General features: G+C 49.5%; 1 protein-coding gene across 6 annotated transcripts in view; it reads right to left on the minus strand.

Annotated features, from left to right (window-relative positions):
* Positions 1–16,160, minus strand: part of LMF1 (lipase maturation factor 1) — a 104,776-nt gene that overhangs the window by 20,518 nt on the left and 68,098 nt on the right. For all 6 annotated transcript variants that reach the window (XM_049902830.1, XM_049902829.1, XM_049902828.1 and 3 more), the window contains one exon: positions 2,422–2,487. In XM_049902830.1, the coding sequence (XP_049758787.1) occupies positions 2,422–2,487 (66 nt within the window). The remainder of the gene's footprint in view (positions 1–2,421; positions 2,488–16,160) is intronic.

A 16,160-nucleotide genomic window follows, 5' to 3' on the forward strand; every position in this document is an offset into this window, starting at 1 on the left:
AGGATTAAAGGTCAGCTTGGCACAACTGTGGGGCGGAACCACAGCACACACTTGTATGAACGCATTCGTGCATGTCCCCAGGAGAGAGGGAGGGAAGGAGAAGGAAGAAAGCAAGGAAGGAAGGAGGAGGGAAGGAAGGAAGGAAGGAAGGGAGGGAGGGAGGGGCTACACGAAGATTCGTACCACTTTCAAGCAGGAATCTACCTAAAATATGCTCCCTGTGGCAAATGTAACTGACTCAGGGTGATGTGTGCTCTGACTGTTGATGTTGTTGGGTGCTACTCAGTGGATTCCAACTCATACCAACTCCATGTGACAGAGCAGAACTGCCCCACAGGGTTTTCTTGGCCACAATCTTTACTGGAGCAGATCACCAGGTCTTTCTCCTGCAGAGCTGCTGGGAGGTTCGAACCATCAACCTTTTAGTTAGCAGCTGAGTGCTTAACTGTTGTGCCACCAGGGTTTCTTGGGCTCTGATTAGGAGATAGAATATATCTTTTGACAGCTAGTAACCCCAAATCCACACATCCACGTTACGACTTAACTACAGAGTTGTAGGGTACAGGTTGTTTCTGCACGTGGTGTGTCCAACACGGAGGAGAGCTAAGGCACACTTGTGATGCAGTTAAGCAAGGTTAAAATGGTCACATTTTGACACCTTCCTATAGAACAGAGCGTTTTGCACAGGCAGGCGGGTTTGCCACTAACAGCGTTTTCTTGCTGCTCCAAGTGGAACAGGGTGTATTTTAAAGCTAGTTAGACCAGACGTAAAACCGCCTGCAGGTTAACGGCTTTTATTTTTCTTCCTTTCACTAAGTGTCTGCAAGCCAGGTTGCCCCTGTGAACCCTTCTCGAGGACAGTTATTAAATGGTTGTACTTATAAACAACGCTGAGCAGACCTGTGAGCTTACTGCTCAATGTGTTACCCTGAGGGGGTGATGCTGTTGTCCGTGCCCTGGGCACGGTCTGTGGCACGCTGTGCGGGGTCTGCGGCGCCCTGGGCAGGGTCTATGGTGTGGAGTCAGCCATGAAGTGGACCTGGGTCCTGGGCATGTCCTGTTGTCGCAGATGTGCAGAACTGTGACCTGTGGTCAGGCTGGTGTCCCAGGAAGGGCAACAGTGATGGCTGAGTGGCACCCTGGCCTCGCTGGCCAAGCTCTCACTGTAAGTCACCAGGCCCCTAGCGCAGGTCTCCTGAGCCCACCACCTGCCCGGACCCCACTGAACTGTAGGGATGAGGACCCAGCTGGGGTGCTGGTTTGCCCCGGCCCACCTGCACTGGCACCTGACAGCCAGGGGCTTAGCGAAGTCTCCTCAGTGCTGCACCAGCCCTAAACCACCCACCTGACCTCCACCAGACTGGGCCCCACCTCCTGAAGACACAGGCTAACACATGCTCACACTTTTGGGTCAAATTGCAGAAATCCAAGCTGCAAAGGATGGGCTTGTGCTGTCACCAATACCAACGCTGGGGAAGGAACTTCCAAGGCTCACACTGCAGAGAAGACCCCTACTCTCCCCTTGCTGTGGCTGCAGCCCCGGGTCCCTTCCTGTTCTCCTCCCATGTCCCCTCTCTGCTCACCTTCAGCCAGGTACCTCTGTCCTAAGAGCTGACCCCTCCCCACTGCAGGCCCCCAGCCCACTCCCCTAGCCCATCCCCCCCGCCTCTCAACCACCCCCCCTCAAGCTGGGTCCCAGGACAAGCCACGCAGCTTTACCCCACCTGGGCCCAGCCCCACCCCATGCAGCAGAGGCTGCAGCAGTTGGTGTTCCCCAAACACAGGAGCCCAGGAGCCGTGCTGAGTGCTTAACTGAATGAGGCTGCCAGGCTGCAATCATGTTCAGGAGCCTGAGGTCCCACTAGTTATGCCCCAACGGATCTGAAGGCCAGGACTGCCTGGCTCCCCACCATGGGAGGGGGTCCATGTATCCTTCTAACCCACACCCAGCGGGCGGCCCACAGCAGGAGGGACAGTGCTGTGCCAGGTGGCACCCCCCATGGCATCTCGGGTACCGCCGGCAGGGTTGGGGTCAATGCAGACCCTGAGCAGCGGACATTATGGGCAGTGACGGCGGCAGGCTCTCTGCTGACCATGGCGCCTGGGCACTGTGCTTTCTGAATGTTGTCTGCACTAGTCCTGGAAGGCAGCTTCGTCAACCCCACGTCGCAGCTTGGCAGTTATGAGACCCCAGCCCTATGGGCAGACGGCCCTTCCTGCAGCCCACCATATGCAGGACACTCTGTGGACACCTCACGACCCCCAACGCTGAGAGAGGAAGGAGGGGCATCCTGAGTGGACAGAGCTGTAGCCACATCCCCTTGGCTGGAGAGACAGAGCCCCCCGGCGGATGGGGCAGTGGCCAAGCCCCGCCATAGCACTAGCTACAACACCATGCCCCTAAACATGTCCGTGGCCCACCTCATAGTGGTAGTCCATGCAGGTCAGGTCCCACCAGCACTGGTCCCCCCGAATCTTGATCAGCCCCTGCCAAGGAAGAACAGGTCTGGTTACCACGGTGGCCAGGGAACGTCACAGGGCAAGACAGCAGTGATCCTGCGTGCAGAGAAAACTGCTGACTGGGAGTGGCCCGTGTCGAATGGGGTGTATTTGGAAAAAGGGTTTTTCCTTTGTTATCAGTTAAGTTAAATGAGGTTGCACTGGGGTAGGGTGGGTTCTAACCCTAAATGCCTGGGATCTTACAAAGGGGCACTCAATCACACACAGGGGAAGCCAGGGGCCATGTGGAGATACACTACAAATAGCAAAGGAACACCAAGGATTGCTGGCACCTGGGAGGGGGGCCTGGAGGTATTCCATCACTGGCAGCCTCCCCCCCGCCGCCCCGCCGTCCCCAAAGCTGCGAGAGGGGCCTGGAGGTATTCCATCGCCAACAGCCCCCTGAAGCTGAGACGGGGGCCTGGAGGTATTCTATCTTGGAGCCTTGGAAGGAATTGACTCAGCCAACACCCTGATTTAGACTCTCAGCCTCTGCTTATTAAAGCTGCCCACTTTGTGGCCCCAGGACTCTGACACGCCCTCCCTGGGCACTGGGGGCTGCTGGAGCCATGTGAATTCCAAGTGCCCGGAATTCTTCTACTTGGAGACTTGAAAAACAAACTACCTTGAAAACCGGAGCATCCTACCCTTCTGGAAACTGATTTGCTTGAATCTCAAAACCACCAGATGAACCTATACACCAGTGTTCATTGCAGCGCTAGTCACAACAGCCAAAACACGGAGATAACCGAAATTCCCATCAATAGATGGATGGATGAACAAGATACAGTACAATCATCACACAGGAGGTATTACGCAGCCGAGAAGAGGAATGGAGTCCTGATGCATGCCACCACATGGATGAACCTTGAAAACACTCTGAGTGAAGTCACTCAGTCGTGAAAGGACTGAATTGTATGTGGAGAAACTGTTGAATTGAGAAAGTTGTGCTGTGTACCTTTTCACCACAATAAAAACACCCCACTAAGATAACGAAATTCCTCGTTTGAATGTTCATGTTTTGTATCAGAGCGACACTCCAGAAAGTCAAAAGTTTCCTTGCTGTCCAAGACTTAAATGATCCTGCCTGAAGGCACCGATCGATGTGGGCAGAACCAGGCTGGTTTCCGACATAAAGGGCCACTCTGCTTGGCAGGAAAACATGGCCACACTTCCATGTGACACTGTCCCCGTTAGCATGGCTCAACTCCCCGTACCCTTTCAGAGCCCAGGAGTCATACTCTTTGGAGATTCAAACCAGGCAAAGGAGAAGGAAAAGAAGAAAATTAAAATGTCATTCAAATCCTAAGCTGATATGAGACACTTTAAAAATCTGGAAAATTCTTTCAGGAGCGGAGGGTAATTATATTCCTTCCATCTATTGATTTCTCCTGACAATGCAGATGTCAGATTTTCCATGGTTTTTTTTCTCCCAAAGTGTTAAAGGAACAAAGCCTTCTTTGAGCCTTTTTCAGCCCAAAATTAATTCTGAAAAGATGGCGCTGACAGGCCCACAGCCACCAGGCCTGAGCAGAGCCGAGTGACCACAGCTGTCTGGGTGGTTCTGCTGTTGTTGGCTACAGAGGAAGCATGCCAGCCCCAAGGTATCAGAACATTCTTGAGCCCCGCCGAAGAAGCTTCTGGGCCTAACGGTCTGTGGGTAGCAGGCAGGCATGTGGGACAAGCAGATGTGTTTCTCTCCTGATGCTTACGTGTCTGAGAACGTAGTTCTTAAACTCCATTTGAGGGGCTCCCTGGGGGTACAAATGGTTTGCACTTGACTACTAACTGAAAGGTTGGCGGTTCAAGCCCACCCAGAGGTGCCATGGAAGAAAAGTTTGGCAATCCGCTTCCATTAAGATTACAGCCAAGAAAATTCTATGGAGCAGTTCTACTCTGACACACATAGGGTCATTATGAGTTGGAATCGATGGCAACGGGTTTTCTGGGTGGTAGAAATGGCTAATGTGCTTTGCTGCTAATTGAAAGGTTGAGGGTAGTAGTCTACCTAGAGGTGCCTCAGAAGAAAGGCCTGGTAATATACTTCCAAAAAAATCAGCCACTGAAAACCTTATGGGGCACGGTTCTACTCTGACGCACACAGGGCTGCCATAAGTTGGGGTGACTTGATGGCGACTGTCTGTTTTAGCTCCATTTAAACACAGAAAAGCCTAAGGCCCAGTTTCGTGCTGCAGAAAGGAAGGCAATGACTGACTGCTCCTTGTGAATATCCCATTTCTAACACTGCTCAAGCCCCTTCCCCACTAAACCAGAAGAGGCCAACATCCACAGCCAGGCCGGAGAGGCCACCAGCACAGGCAGAACATGGCATACCATGGCCTCTGGTCTGGCCGGCCCAAGAAGCCACCAGCAGGGCAGCACACAGGGTACCAGGGCTCTGGTCTGTGGTGAAGGAATCGCTGGGACCTGGGCGCCAGCCATTAACAGAGCTGTGCATCTCCCCTACAAGCTCCAGTCCATTCGCTGCCGAATCTCTACTTGGTAGGTTCCTTCCTGCCACTGGACAACACAGGGCATTGATCATGCCTGTTCCTTTCTCCAGAAGGGGAACAATGGGGTAGGAGCTTTGGAAATGCTGGGGCCATGGCCTCTAGTGCCCACGAACATCAGGAGGGCAGGTCCAGCTGCTCACATGGGTGGGCGTGGGCTCACGGGTGCACCACACAGCACGTGTGGAGGGCATGAGCCAGCCAGGGCTGGGCATCCTGGGTCCCTTCTGTTGGAGCAGCTGGGCTGGGTGCACAGGACCACCACCCAGACTCCTCATGTCCAGGCAGGTGCTGCCTCTGAATCTGAGATGCTCTGTTTCCTCTGTGTTCAACCCAGGTGAGCACAGTACACTGGGGTCGGGTCCTCGGGAGTCTTCCTCCATCAGCAGCCAGCTCCTGTGCAGGGTCCTAGAGCTGGTGTGGCTTCACCTGCCTCCTCTCCCACCCTGGGTGCGGGGGTCTGCACCTCCTATCCCAGCCCCCGATCAGCCTTCCTGGAAGAGAAAGTTTGCCCAGATGGGCTCACGTTGAAGCAACACAGCCTTCTCGTTAGCTGCATGGAAGAAGCAGGGATCCACCAAGAAAGAGAATTCAACACATGAAATACTTTGTGACATCAAGTGGGTGGAGGGAAAAATTCAGCTGACCCAACAAAGCAGTCCGCTGGCAGTGCCACCAGCTCCTGGGGCAGCGGCTGCCCCATGTGGTAGAGATACAGCTTCTGACCTAGAAATGCCATCAATGGCTCAGGAACTGGTATTCCACGTGGCTTGACGACATCCTAAGACCTTCTTGCTGTCAGAAGTGACTCTGCACAAGCTTTGGTCAGCTCTGTTTGCACAGACAACGCCAGCTAGATGCAACAGCTGGCCACTCTAGATGGGATTACCGGAGACGAGGACAGCCCGAGTCCACGCTGCAGATCTGAGGCAAAGGAGGAGGCACTGCCAGGTATTTTTCCACAATAATTGGGGGCAGAGCCCGGGAGTGCTGTAGGCTAGGACCCCTGCTGCTGAGGGCTGGCCCAGGAGGTCCCCTTTGTGGGCCCCTGGGGTCAAGAGGACCCCTGCGTGGGCAGAGCAGTCTGGCCACCTCCGCACTCTGCCTACTCCATACACCTCATCCAGTCAGCCACCACCACATAGCTCCCAAGAGCAGTCACGGCTTACAGCTTAACCATGAGAAGAAAAACGGCTGGGAGCTTGGCGCCTCTGACGTATGCTGCTGTCAGCTGCCGTGGAGTTGGCTCCGCTCACAGTGACCCCACATGCAACAGAACGAAACGCTGCCCGGTCCTGCACCATCTTCATGATAGTTGGCATGTTTGAGTCCACTGCTGCGGCCATCATGTCGACCCCTCCCGTAGGGGGTGTCCCTTGTTTTTGCTGACCCTCCACTTTACCAACTGTGAGGTCCTTTTCTAGCCTTCGAAGTACAGGTGGACCATAACTGTTTTGAGCCTCGCCGGCTCCTCTATGCTCTATTGCTCTGCCTTCTAGAAGCTGCTGCCCTCTCAGGAAGCTGTCTTCACTGCATTAATACTTTTCTTCACCTTCCAGTTCTGTTGCAAACAAATGTGTGATAGAAATCTGCTGCTTGGATCCACAAAAGGTCTGCGTGTGTGGAGAGTGAGGCTGGGTCCGTTTTAGGGAGTCATTTGGGCTGAGGTATGCAGAAATCACTGATGCTGCTTTTTGTGTAGTTTTATTTTGCCCTCCACCTCTCCCCAAACCCCTGCAATCCTTTGAAGATTGCCATGATGCTTGAGAGGCCTTTATAGGTGGCTAAGGGGCAACATGTCTCTACCAGGGGCTACTCTGAGGCCTATGGGCAGAGGTTGGAGGTCAAAGGGTGGACCCCCCCCCCGCCCGCTGCGCAGAAGGCTGCAACTGGGAGGCCAAGGATCAGACATTAGAGACATCATTTTCCAAAAATTCCCATGCCGCCCCTGTGGGGAGCCTGGTCTGTCCTTTTGAGCCCTCTTGTCGGAAGGGTGATGAAGCCACGGGAGAAAGCGCCTTTTCTTCACTGCCCACACTAATGCAATAAAACAAATTGGAACTGTGGCTCTCCATTCTGGCGTCAGGACGCCTGAGCAGAGGGCAGGCCAGCCAAGGAATGACAGCAACATCCGCTGGACCTGGGCCTGCCAGGGCCTGCCGTGCCAGCACTTACTGCATTACCTTAACACGATGTCACTGAGGCACTTGGACTCCAAAAGACGCCACTGACTTCAAAGTCTCTTTTTTTTTTTTCCTCCTGGTTACTTAGCTCATCTCTCTCCCTTGCTAATTGCATTCCCACCCTGCTCAGGAGCCTTTCAGCACAGCCCACCGTCTACACTTCCCACGCGGCCCAGTGTCTCTGAGAAGGTGCTAAGCGCGCAGCCCGTTAACATGGCAACGGCTTTTAGAACAATTCTGGTTCACTCCATTAAAAGATGTTGCTGAGCCAGCAGAGAAAGTAGCGATCGAGGTGCCTCGTCCCAACATGGGCTCTCTTCCCCTCGGGAGAATCGGTTCTGGTGTGGCCTGGACACTGAGGCCACAAACAGCTCTGCTCTGGAGCAAACAGGCGTGGACACACAGGCCGCTGCACTGGGACCCCCATGCCCTCTGCAGCAGGTCCCGGAGTTTCACAGACAGCATGTGAGGTCCTGGGCCCAGACCAACACTCATCACTGTCAGGTGGATTCAGACTCACAGTGACCCCATGTGACAGAGTAGAGCTGCCCCACAGTTTCCTTGGCTGTAAATTTTTACTGGAGCAGATCGACAGGTCTTTCTCCTGAGGAGGAGGCTGGTGGATTCGAACTGCTGGCCTTTTGGACAGCGGCCAAACGCTTAACCAATGTGCTACTGGGGCTCCTTCTAGGCCTGCGCACCCAGGCCCGAATCCTGGAGTAAAGTGAGGGGCCTGGATGTGAAGAGGGACACCACATCCTCCTGGGTGCTCACAGGTGGCTCTGGTGTAGGAGACAGACCTGCAGGCCCAGGGCTGGGTGCTTCGGGCCAGCTGTGACCTTCAGCCATGGGAAGGGGCTCCCATCCACTCTCCCCTCTGCTCCCCTGTCCCCCAGCTGCTCTGGGCAGCAGCTCTGAGAGAAAACCAGGGAGATGCCAAAGGGGTGATGCCTCCGTAAGCGGGATTCAGAGGACGGTGGTGCGGCATCTCCTAGGGAGCGGGCTGATTCAGCATTCAAGGCTCTCCCCGCCCAACTCCTCACCTCACACCATGCAAGCTCTCAGTGCCCCGCACTCTGGTCCTGTTCAGTCTTGTCCTCTGCATCTTCCCCTTCTGGAAGGATCTTCCTATACCCCCCACCCTCACCTCCCCAAGCCCCTCTTGCCCTCTGCTGAGTGCGTGGTCTCAGCCACCTTGACTCAAGGGTCTGCTGGCTTTCCAGATGTCCAGGTGACAAGACGCATCTCACACTGCTCTGGCCTCAGTGCCACACGGCGGCAGGGACACTGTACTCTTGACACCCACGATGCAGCTGGGTGGGGAGGCCAGTGGCTAAGGATCTTCCAAACCCTGCCTGGCCACTTGGCTCCTTAAGGGTCAAATTCTCAAAGCAGTGCAGCCGAACCTTTGTCCTGCCTTCTGTATGCCTCACCGCTTCTTCCCACCCATGCCCACCGCCCGTGCTCTCCTCTTCTGCCCCCTGAGCATTAAAAGCCTGACACTGATTCACGGCGACCCCACCTGTGTCAGAGGAGAACTGTACTCCACAGGATTTTCAGTGGCTGATTTTTCAGAAGTAGATAACTCAGCCTTTCTTCTGAGGCGCCTCTGCGTGGATTCGAACTTCTAACATTTTGGCTGGCAGCTCAGTGTGTTCACTGCTTGCATCGCCCCAGGGATGCCTAGGTGTGAGATGACAAAGCTAATCTGCATCTCAGCCCTGAGGGTCTCTGAAGCTAAAACCCAAACCTCAATTCGTCAATCCTCACTCTGTTCTTTGTCCTCCTCTCATATTGCGCTCCCTCCATTTACTTTACATAAAAACAATCTGTTCCAACCTGTTCTCAATTTTGTGAATCCCAGTAAAAACTGCTAACTTCAGCTGAGTATATTTCACTGAAGGAGCCCTGGTCGGACAACATTTAAGTGCTCAGCTGCTAACTAAAAGATTGTTGGTTCAAACCCACCATCGGCCCCGAGGCAGAACGACCTGGCAATCCACTCCTGTAAAGATTACAGCCTAGAAAACCCTATGGGGCAGTTCTACTCTGTACTTTCATGGGGTCACTAAGACAGAATCAACTTGATAGCACCTAACAATAACAATTTAAACAAAGCTGCATTAAAAAGTAAGTTCTATCTCCTTTAAGGAGCCCTGGTGGTGCAGTGGTCAAGAGCTCAGCTGCTAAACAAAATGGGCAGTTTGAATCCACCAGCTGCTCCCTGGAAACCCTATGAAGCTGTTCTATTCTGCCCTATTCTGTCCAGGGACATTAGGAGTTGGAATTGACTCGATGGCAATGGCTTTTTTTTTTTTTAAACCTTTTAAAGGAGCCCTGGTGACATAGTGGTTAAGCGCTCAGCTGTTAACCAAAAGGTCAGAAATTCAAACCCACCAGCTGCTCCACGGGAGAATGATATGGCAGTCTGCTTCCATAAAGAAATCCTATGGGGCAGTTCTACTCTATCCTACCAGGTCTCTATGAGTCAGAATCGACTCGACAGCACATAACAACGTATTTCAACAGCACATCATAACAATGTATTTCGTATTTCGCTTGACTGGAACGTAAAGTATTAGTAGCACAAAGCTGCGATAGGAAGTTACTTTGTTACCAGGAGCCGTGGCATCACAGCTGTCAGGAGAGCATCAGGGACAAGCAGGAAGCATCATGTGATCTACAGCGAGGTTTCAGCAGGTTTCAGCACTGTGGCAGCAGGACAGGTAGCCTCTCGGGAAGGAGTGGGTCATCTCTGCTTACTCCAACAACTCACGAGAATATGTGGATCCCATCTCTTACACTGACAGCTCTCAGATTTGTCTCACGGCTCCTCTTTTTCCTCATGACCCCTTCGAGGCGGCTCTCCTGGAAGAGGGAGCCGCACAGCAGAGTCTGCACGTGTGCTGCTGGCCTCCACATGGGAGGGCGGTGCAGCAGATGGGGGTCTTCAGGTTTCCGATTCTGTAAAGCCCATACTGAAAATCCAGCAGGCTGCCCTGTGGTGTTGTCCACGTCTGAGAATTCCCAGCAATGAGAACACTGTTTGACACCCATGGCTTCAGCAACAGAGAGGCCTACACACACACCCCAGGACAGCACAGTCTATCACAGGACAAGAGTCAAAGGTGGCATCGGCCCCACAGCACCCCAGGAAAAACACACTGGTCTGCACCAGTTTCTGCAGGGGACGCAGAGGGCTGCAGAAACAATGCACTAAGGCCTTTGTTGACAGGTGTTTGAAGAGCGCCTGGGGTGAAATTCTGGCAGCTATGAACCTTGATGGAGGCCCTGGGTAGTGCAAATGGTTAAGCCCTCTCTGCTAACTGGAAGGCTGCAGTTCAAATCCACCCAGAGGCGCCTTGAAAGAAAGGCCTGGCAATCAACTTCCGAAAAATTGACCGGCACAGGTAACTGCAAGAAGGAACACAGAACATCACCACCACTGGGTCTGGCTTGGCCCTTGGACCCTTCCCGCCTCCTACCCTGGTTGCCCTGTCTCCAGCTGTAGGATGTGGCTGTGCTGATTGTCTTTACAGGGCTGAAAAGGCACCTGGTTTTTGTCTGGGGCTCGGCCGAGGAAGGCAGGCTCAGCGGGCATCTATGCCTCTCCAGCCCTGCATGCAGACAGATGTCCCTGCTGTGTTTCGGGCCAGTTGTCCACCCTCCCCACACACTCTGCCTCTGCTGATTGACCGTTCAGAAAGTTTAGAAAAATAACGTGTGTACGGCCCCGAAGTGTTCAGTGGGAGAAGTGTTTACAGAGGCGCACACCCGGGTAGCCCTGAGCCCTGCTGAGATACAGTGCACTTCCATCACTCTGGAAAGTTCCACCACGCCCCGGCCCCACCATCCCTGTTCCCCAAGTGCCCAGAGGTTACTGCTACCCTGAGTCCATCGCCAGCATTGGTTTTGCCTGCTAGAGCCTCAGGAAAGAGTCACACAGAACATCCTTTCTCATGTCTGCCTTCTCTTGTTGGCACAATGTTTACAGGAGTCTCCTTGGCTTTATATGCAGAGTAGCTTGTTCTGTCCATTGCTGGGCAGCGTTCCCATGTGTACTGACCACCACTTGTTTAACCATTCTCCTATTGGTGGACGTTGGGTTGTTTCCAGTTCTTAGCTCTTGTGGATACTGCTGCTGTGAATGTTTGTTTTGTGAACATGTTTTCATTTCTCTGGGGTAAATATCCAGGAATGGAAGTTCTGGGCTATAAGACAGGTGTACTGACGCAGTGATGGATTGACACAGTGGCTGCAACAGTGCGCTCAAGCCTAACAACAATTGTGGGCGTGGCGCAGGACCGGGCAGCGTTTCCTTCTTCCTAGGGTCGCTATGAGTTGGAACCGCCTCGACGGCACCGAACAACAACAAGGTTAACTTTATGGAGGCCCTGGGTGGTGCAAATGGTTAAGTATTCGGCTACTAAGTGGAAGGTTGACAGTTCAAGTCCATCCAGAGGCACTTCAGAAGGCCCGGAAATCTGCTTCTGAAAGGTCACAGCCATTGAGAACCCTATGGATTGAGTTCTACTCTGACACACATGGGGTTGCCATCAGTCAGAATCGACTCGACAGCAGCTGGCAAGGTGAACTTGATAAGTAAGCTGCTCGAGTGTTTTTCCAAAATGGGTGTACCATTTAAATGCCCACCAGCAGCACAGAAGAGTCCTTCTTGCCTTACATCCTTGCCAACATTTGGTTTTGTTCCTCTTTGTGATTTAGCCACTCTTGTGGGTGTGCAGAAGATGTACTTTGTGCACTGTGTAGATTTACTCTGCATCCCTAGTAACCACGGAGGCTGACCCCTTTTCATGTGCTTACATAGCCATTCACATAGCTTCCTTTGTGAAAAACAATTATCCAATTTTTTCCTTTATGGTTAATTTTTCTGTGCCTATGAAATCATTGCTTATCCCAAGATGGCAAGAATATCCTATGTCCTCTTCAAGCAACGTTATAGTTTCAGCTTTAATGTTTGATCTGCAATCCATCTCAAATTAATTTTTGCGTATGGAGGTGTGATGGAGGGGTTGGGGCTCATTTTTCCCTATATGGGTATCCAGGAGGAGCCCTGGTGGTGTGGTGGTTAAAGTACTCAGTTCCTAACAGAAAGGTCTCTGGTTTGAACCCACCAGAGCTGCTCCTTGGGAGAAAGATGTGGCAGTTGGCTTCCATAAAGATTACAGACTGGGACCCTATGGGGGCAGTTCTACTGTGTCCTATAGGGTCGCTATGAATCAGAATCGACTTGAAGTAAATGGGCTTGATTTTGGTTTGAGTATGCAGGTGTTGAAAGGCTTTTGTTTTGAAAAAACGTTTTATTTTCTAGAAATTCATCGAAAATTTTTTCTTTCTCTGCTGATTTGACTTGGTGCCTTTGTCCCAAACGTACTTGTGATTTCAGCATGGGACTATTTCTGCACTCTGTATTCCATTCCAATGATCTGGTTATCTGTTCTCTTGCCTGCACCATACTTCCTTGATTACTATAGTTTTCTAGGAAGTCTTGAAATAGTGTAGTGTGAGTTCTGCAACTTTCTTCTTATTCAAAATTATTTTGGCTATTCTGGATCTTTGGCATTTCCATATAAACCTAAGAATCAATTTGACAATTTCTAAAAAAAAATAAAAATCCTTCTGGAATTATGTTTCGGTTGGATTAAATCCATAGAGCAATTTGGGGACAATTAAGAGTTTAACAACTATGAGACTTTTGATTCATGAATATGGTATATCTAGTCATTTAATTCTTTTAAAATTTCTCTGAGCAATGTTTTGTAGCTTTCAGGGTACAAGTGCTATACTTCTTTTGTTAGAATTTCCTAAATATTTTATGTTTTTAGTATTTTATATTATAAATGCTACATTTAAAATTTTCATTTTGCAACAGTTTTTGCTACTACATAGAAATGCAATTGATACTTGTATGTTGTTGTTGCTACTATGTGCTGTGTAGTCACAAGTTGCTTCTGACTCCTAGTGACCCCATGTGACAGGGTAGAACTGCCCCATTATGGATTAAATTGTGTCCCCTGAAAATGTGCATCTACTCAGGCCATGATTCCCAGTATTGTGTGACTGTCTACCATTTTGTCATCTGATGTGATTTTCCTATATGTTGTAAATCCTACCTCTATGATGTTAATGAGGCAGGATTAGAGATAGTTATGTTAATGAGGCAGGACTCAATCTACAGGATTAGGTTGTATGTTGAGTCAATCTCTTTTTAGTATAAAAAAGAGAATAGAGCAGAGAGAAAGACCTCATACTACCAAGAAAGAAGCGTTGGGAGTAGAGCACATCCTTTGGACCTGGGGTCCCTGCACTGAGAAGTTTCCTAGACTAGGGGAAGATTGATAACAAGGACCTTACCCCAGAACCAACAGAGAGAGAGAAAGCCTCCTCTGGAAGCTGGCGTCCTGAATTTGGACTTCTAGCCTCCTAGACTATGAGAGAATACATTTCTCTTTGTTAAAGCCATCCATTTGTGGCATTTCTGTTATACCAGCAATAGATAGTTAAGACATGCCCCATAGGGTTTTCCAGATTACAGCCTAGGAAACCCTATGGGGCAGTTCTGCTGTCACATGGGGTCACTAGGAGTAGGAACTGACTCGACAGCACACAGCAAACCTTTACAGGAGCGGAGTGCCAGGTCTTTTTCCTGTGAGGCTGCTGGGTGAGTTTGAACCGTCAACCTTTTTGTTAGTAGGCAAGTGCTTAACCATTGTCTATCTACCTTGAAGCCTGCAACTTGGATAAATTCACTTATTAGGTGTAGGAGTCCCTCTGATCTATATACATGACCATTTCATCTGCAAATACAGGCTATTCTACTGATTCCTTCCCAATTTTGCATTAATGCCTTTTATTTCTTTTCCTTGCTTTACTGCACAAGCTAGGATCTCCATTACATTGCCAAACAGAAGCAATGACAGTGGACATCTTTTCCTCCTTGTTCCCAACCTTACGGGAAATGTATTCAATCCTTCACCATTAAGTATGATATCAACTGTAGGTTTTATGTACTTGTTTTTTATCAAGTTGAGGCAGTTTTCTTCTATTCCTATCTTGCTGAGAATTTTTGTTTTTGTTGTTGTTAATCATGAATGGGTATTTGATTATGTCTAATGCTATTTCTACATCTATTGAGATGATCATATGGCTTTATATCTTCCTCCTTTCATCTTGTAATTGGGTGAATTACATTAATTTATTAATGTTAAACTAGTCTTGCATTCCTGAGAAAAATTCCACTTGGTCTTGATGCATTATGCTTTATATGTACTGCTGCATTTAATTTGCTAATATTTCCACAGTCTAAGTTCTTGGAAGATGTTGCTCTGTTATTTTCTTTCCTTGAACATTTCCTTATTACTTTTTTTATCAGAGGTATGCTGGCCTCATAAAAGTGTGTTAGAAGGGTTCTCACTCTGTTTTCTGAATGAGTTTATATAGGATTGGTATCATTTCTTCCTTAAATTGTTTAAAATAAGACAATTATTTTAAATTTAAATATTAAAATAACTAATTTATAGAACTCATAATAAAGCATTCTGGGTCTGAAGTTTTCTTAGTAGGAAGGTATCTTTGTTTGTTTGAAAGCTCTCAATTTATAGGACTACTCAGGTTTTCCATTTCTTCTGTCAGTTTTGGTAATCTATGTCTTTGAAGGCATTTAACCACTTCATCCAAGCTGTATAATTCAAGTGCATAAAGTTGCTTACAATATTTCTCTTTAATTTTTTATTTTGAATAAATCTTAGACTTAAAGAAAGGCTGTGAAAGTAGCTCAGTGCCCCTAAGTTCCTGTCACTATTAACTGAATACTATGAATTCAACTACTGACCTTATTTGAATTTCACCAGTTTTTCCACTAGTGACCTTTTCCTGTACTAGGATCCAATCCAGAATTCTGCTTGTATTTAATTGTCATGCCCCCTGAGTCTTTCCCAATCTGACTGTTCTCAGGAGGAGAAACAAGATATTTGCATTGTCTCAAAGTATCTATCCCAAGCTATTTATTAATTACCAAGGGGGAAATGAGTAATTTTGCCATGGAGCCACCTGGCAGACACCATCTCAACTGCGCAATCAGGCTTTAATTGCATCTCATGACTCTGATACTTCTGAAAATGTTGGTCAGTTTTGAAGAACGTCCCTCATTTAGGGTTTGTCTGATGTTTTCTTGTGATAAGATTAAGGCACACATTTTTGGCAATGACACAACCTAAGTGGTGCAGTATCCTTCCTGGTGCACCACATCAGGAGGTACATAATGTTAGTATGCCTTATTTCTGACGATGTTAACCCTGATTACACTTCTGAGTGTTGAGGTTTAGGACTCGCCCTACTTTGGCCTGGCCTCACTAACATAACAGGTGAAAACCCCTATTTTCAAACAGGGTCATATTTACAGGTACAAGGGCTAGGTCTTTCATATAACTGTTTGGGAGCCACAAGTGAAACTGTAACAGGTATCCTGGTATCAGCTTCTCCACCACAAATACTGCATGTGGTTTTTAAAAGGGTTAAGAGAGTTGATAAATGTAAAAGTACTTAAGGATGGATGAGCAGCATTGAAAGTCCCTCTCAGGCCCCAGTGGGAAAGACTAGACCTTCGGTGGACGACAAAGGCTGTGAGGTTGCCCTTTCTTTCTGCCCAGATGTCTTCACCTGCATAGCCATTGGACATTCTGAGACTCAGCTCTACAGGAACCAATCTGCTTCTGAGGGGCACATGAAATACTCCAGACCACAAAAAAAATAAGTGGCTGGTTTCTGAACAATCTAAACAGTCACCCCTCTAATTTTGTGGTACCTGGTCTGGCCCAAGCAGCAGAAGCGCCTGCAGCAGGGCCTGCTCACCATGCCCACTAGCTCCAGCCACCATCCACTGGGTGGTTTTAATAACTCACTGGCGTCTGCCATGGTTTTCTTGAACCTCCTAAATGGACGGCCACTT

This window comes from Elephas maximus, chromosome 12 (assembly GCF_024166365.1).
Source record: "Elephas maximus indicus isolate mEleMax1 chromosome 12, mEleMax1 primary haplotype, whole genome shotgun sequence".
Taxonomy (NCBI): Eukaryota; Metazoa; Chordata; class Mammalia; order Proboscidea; family Elephantidae; genus Elephas; species Elephas maximus.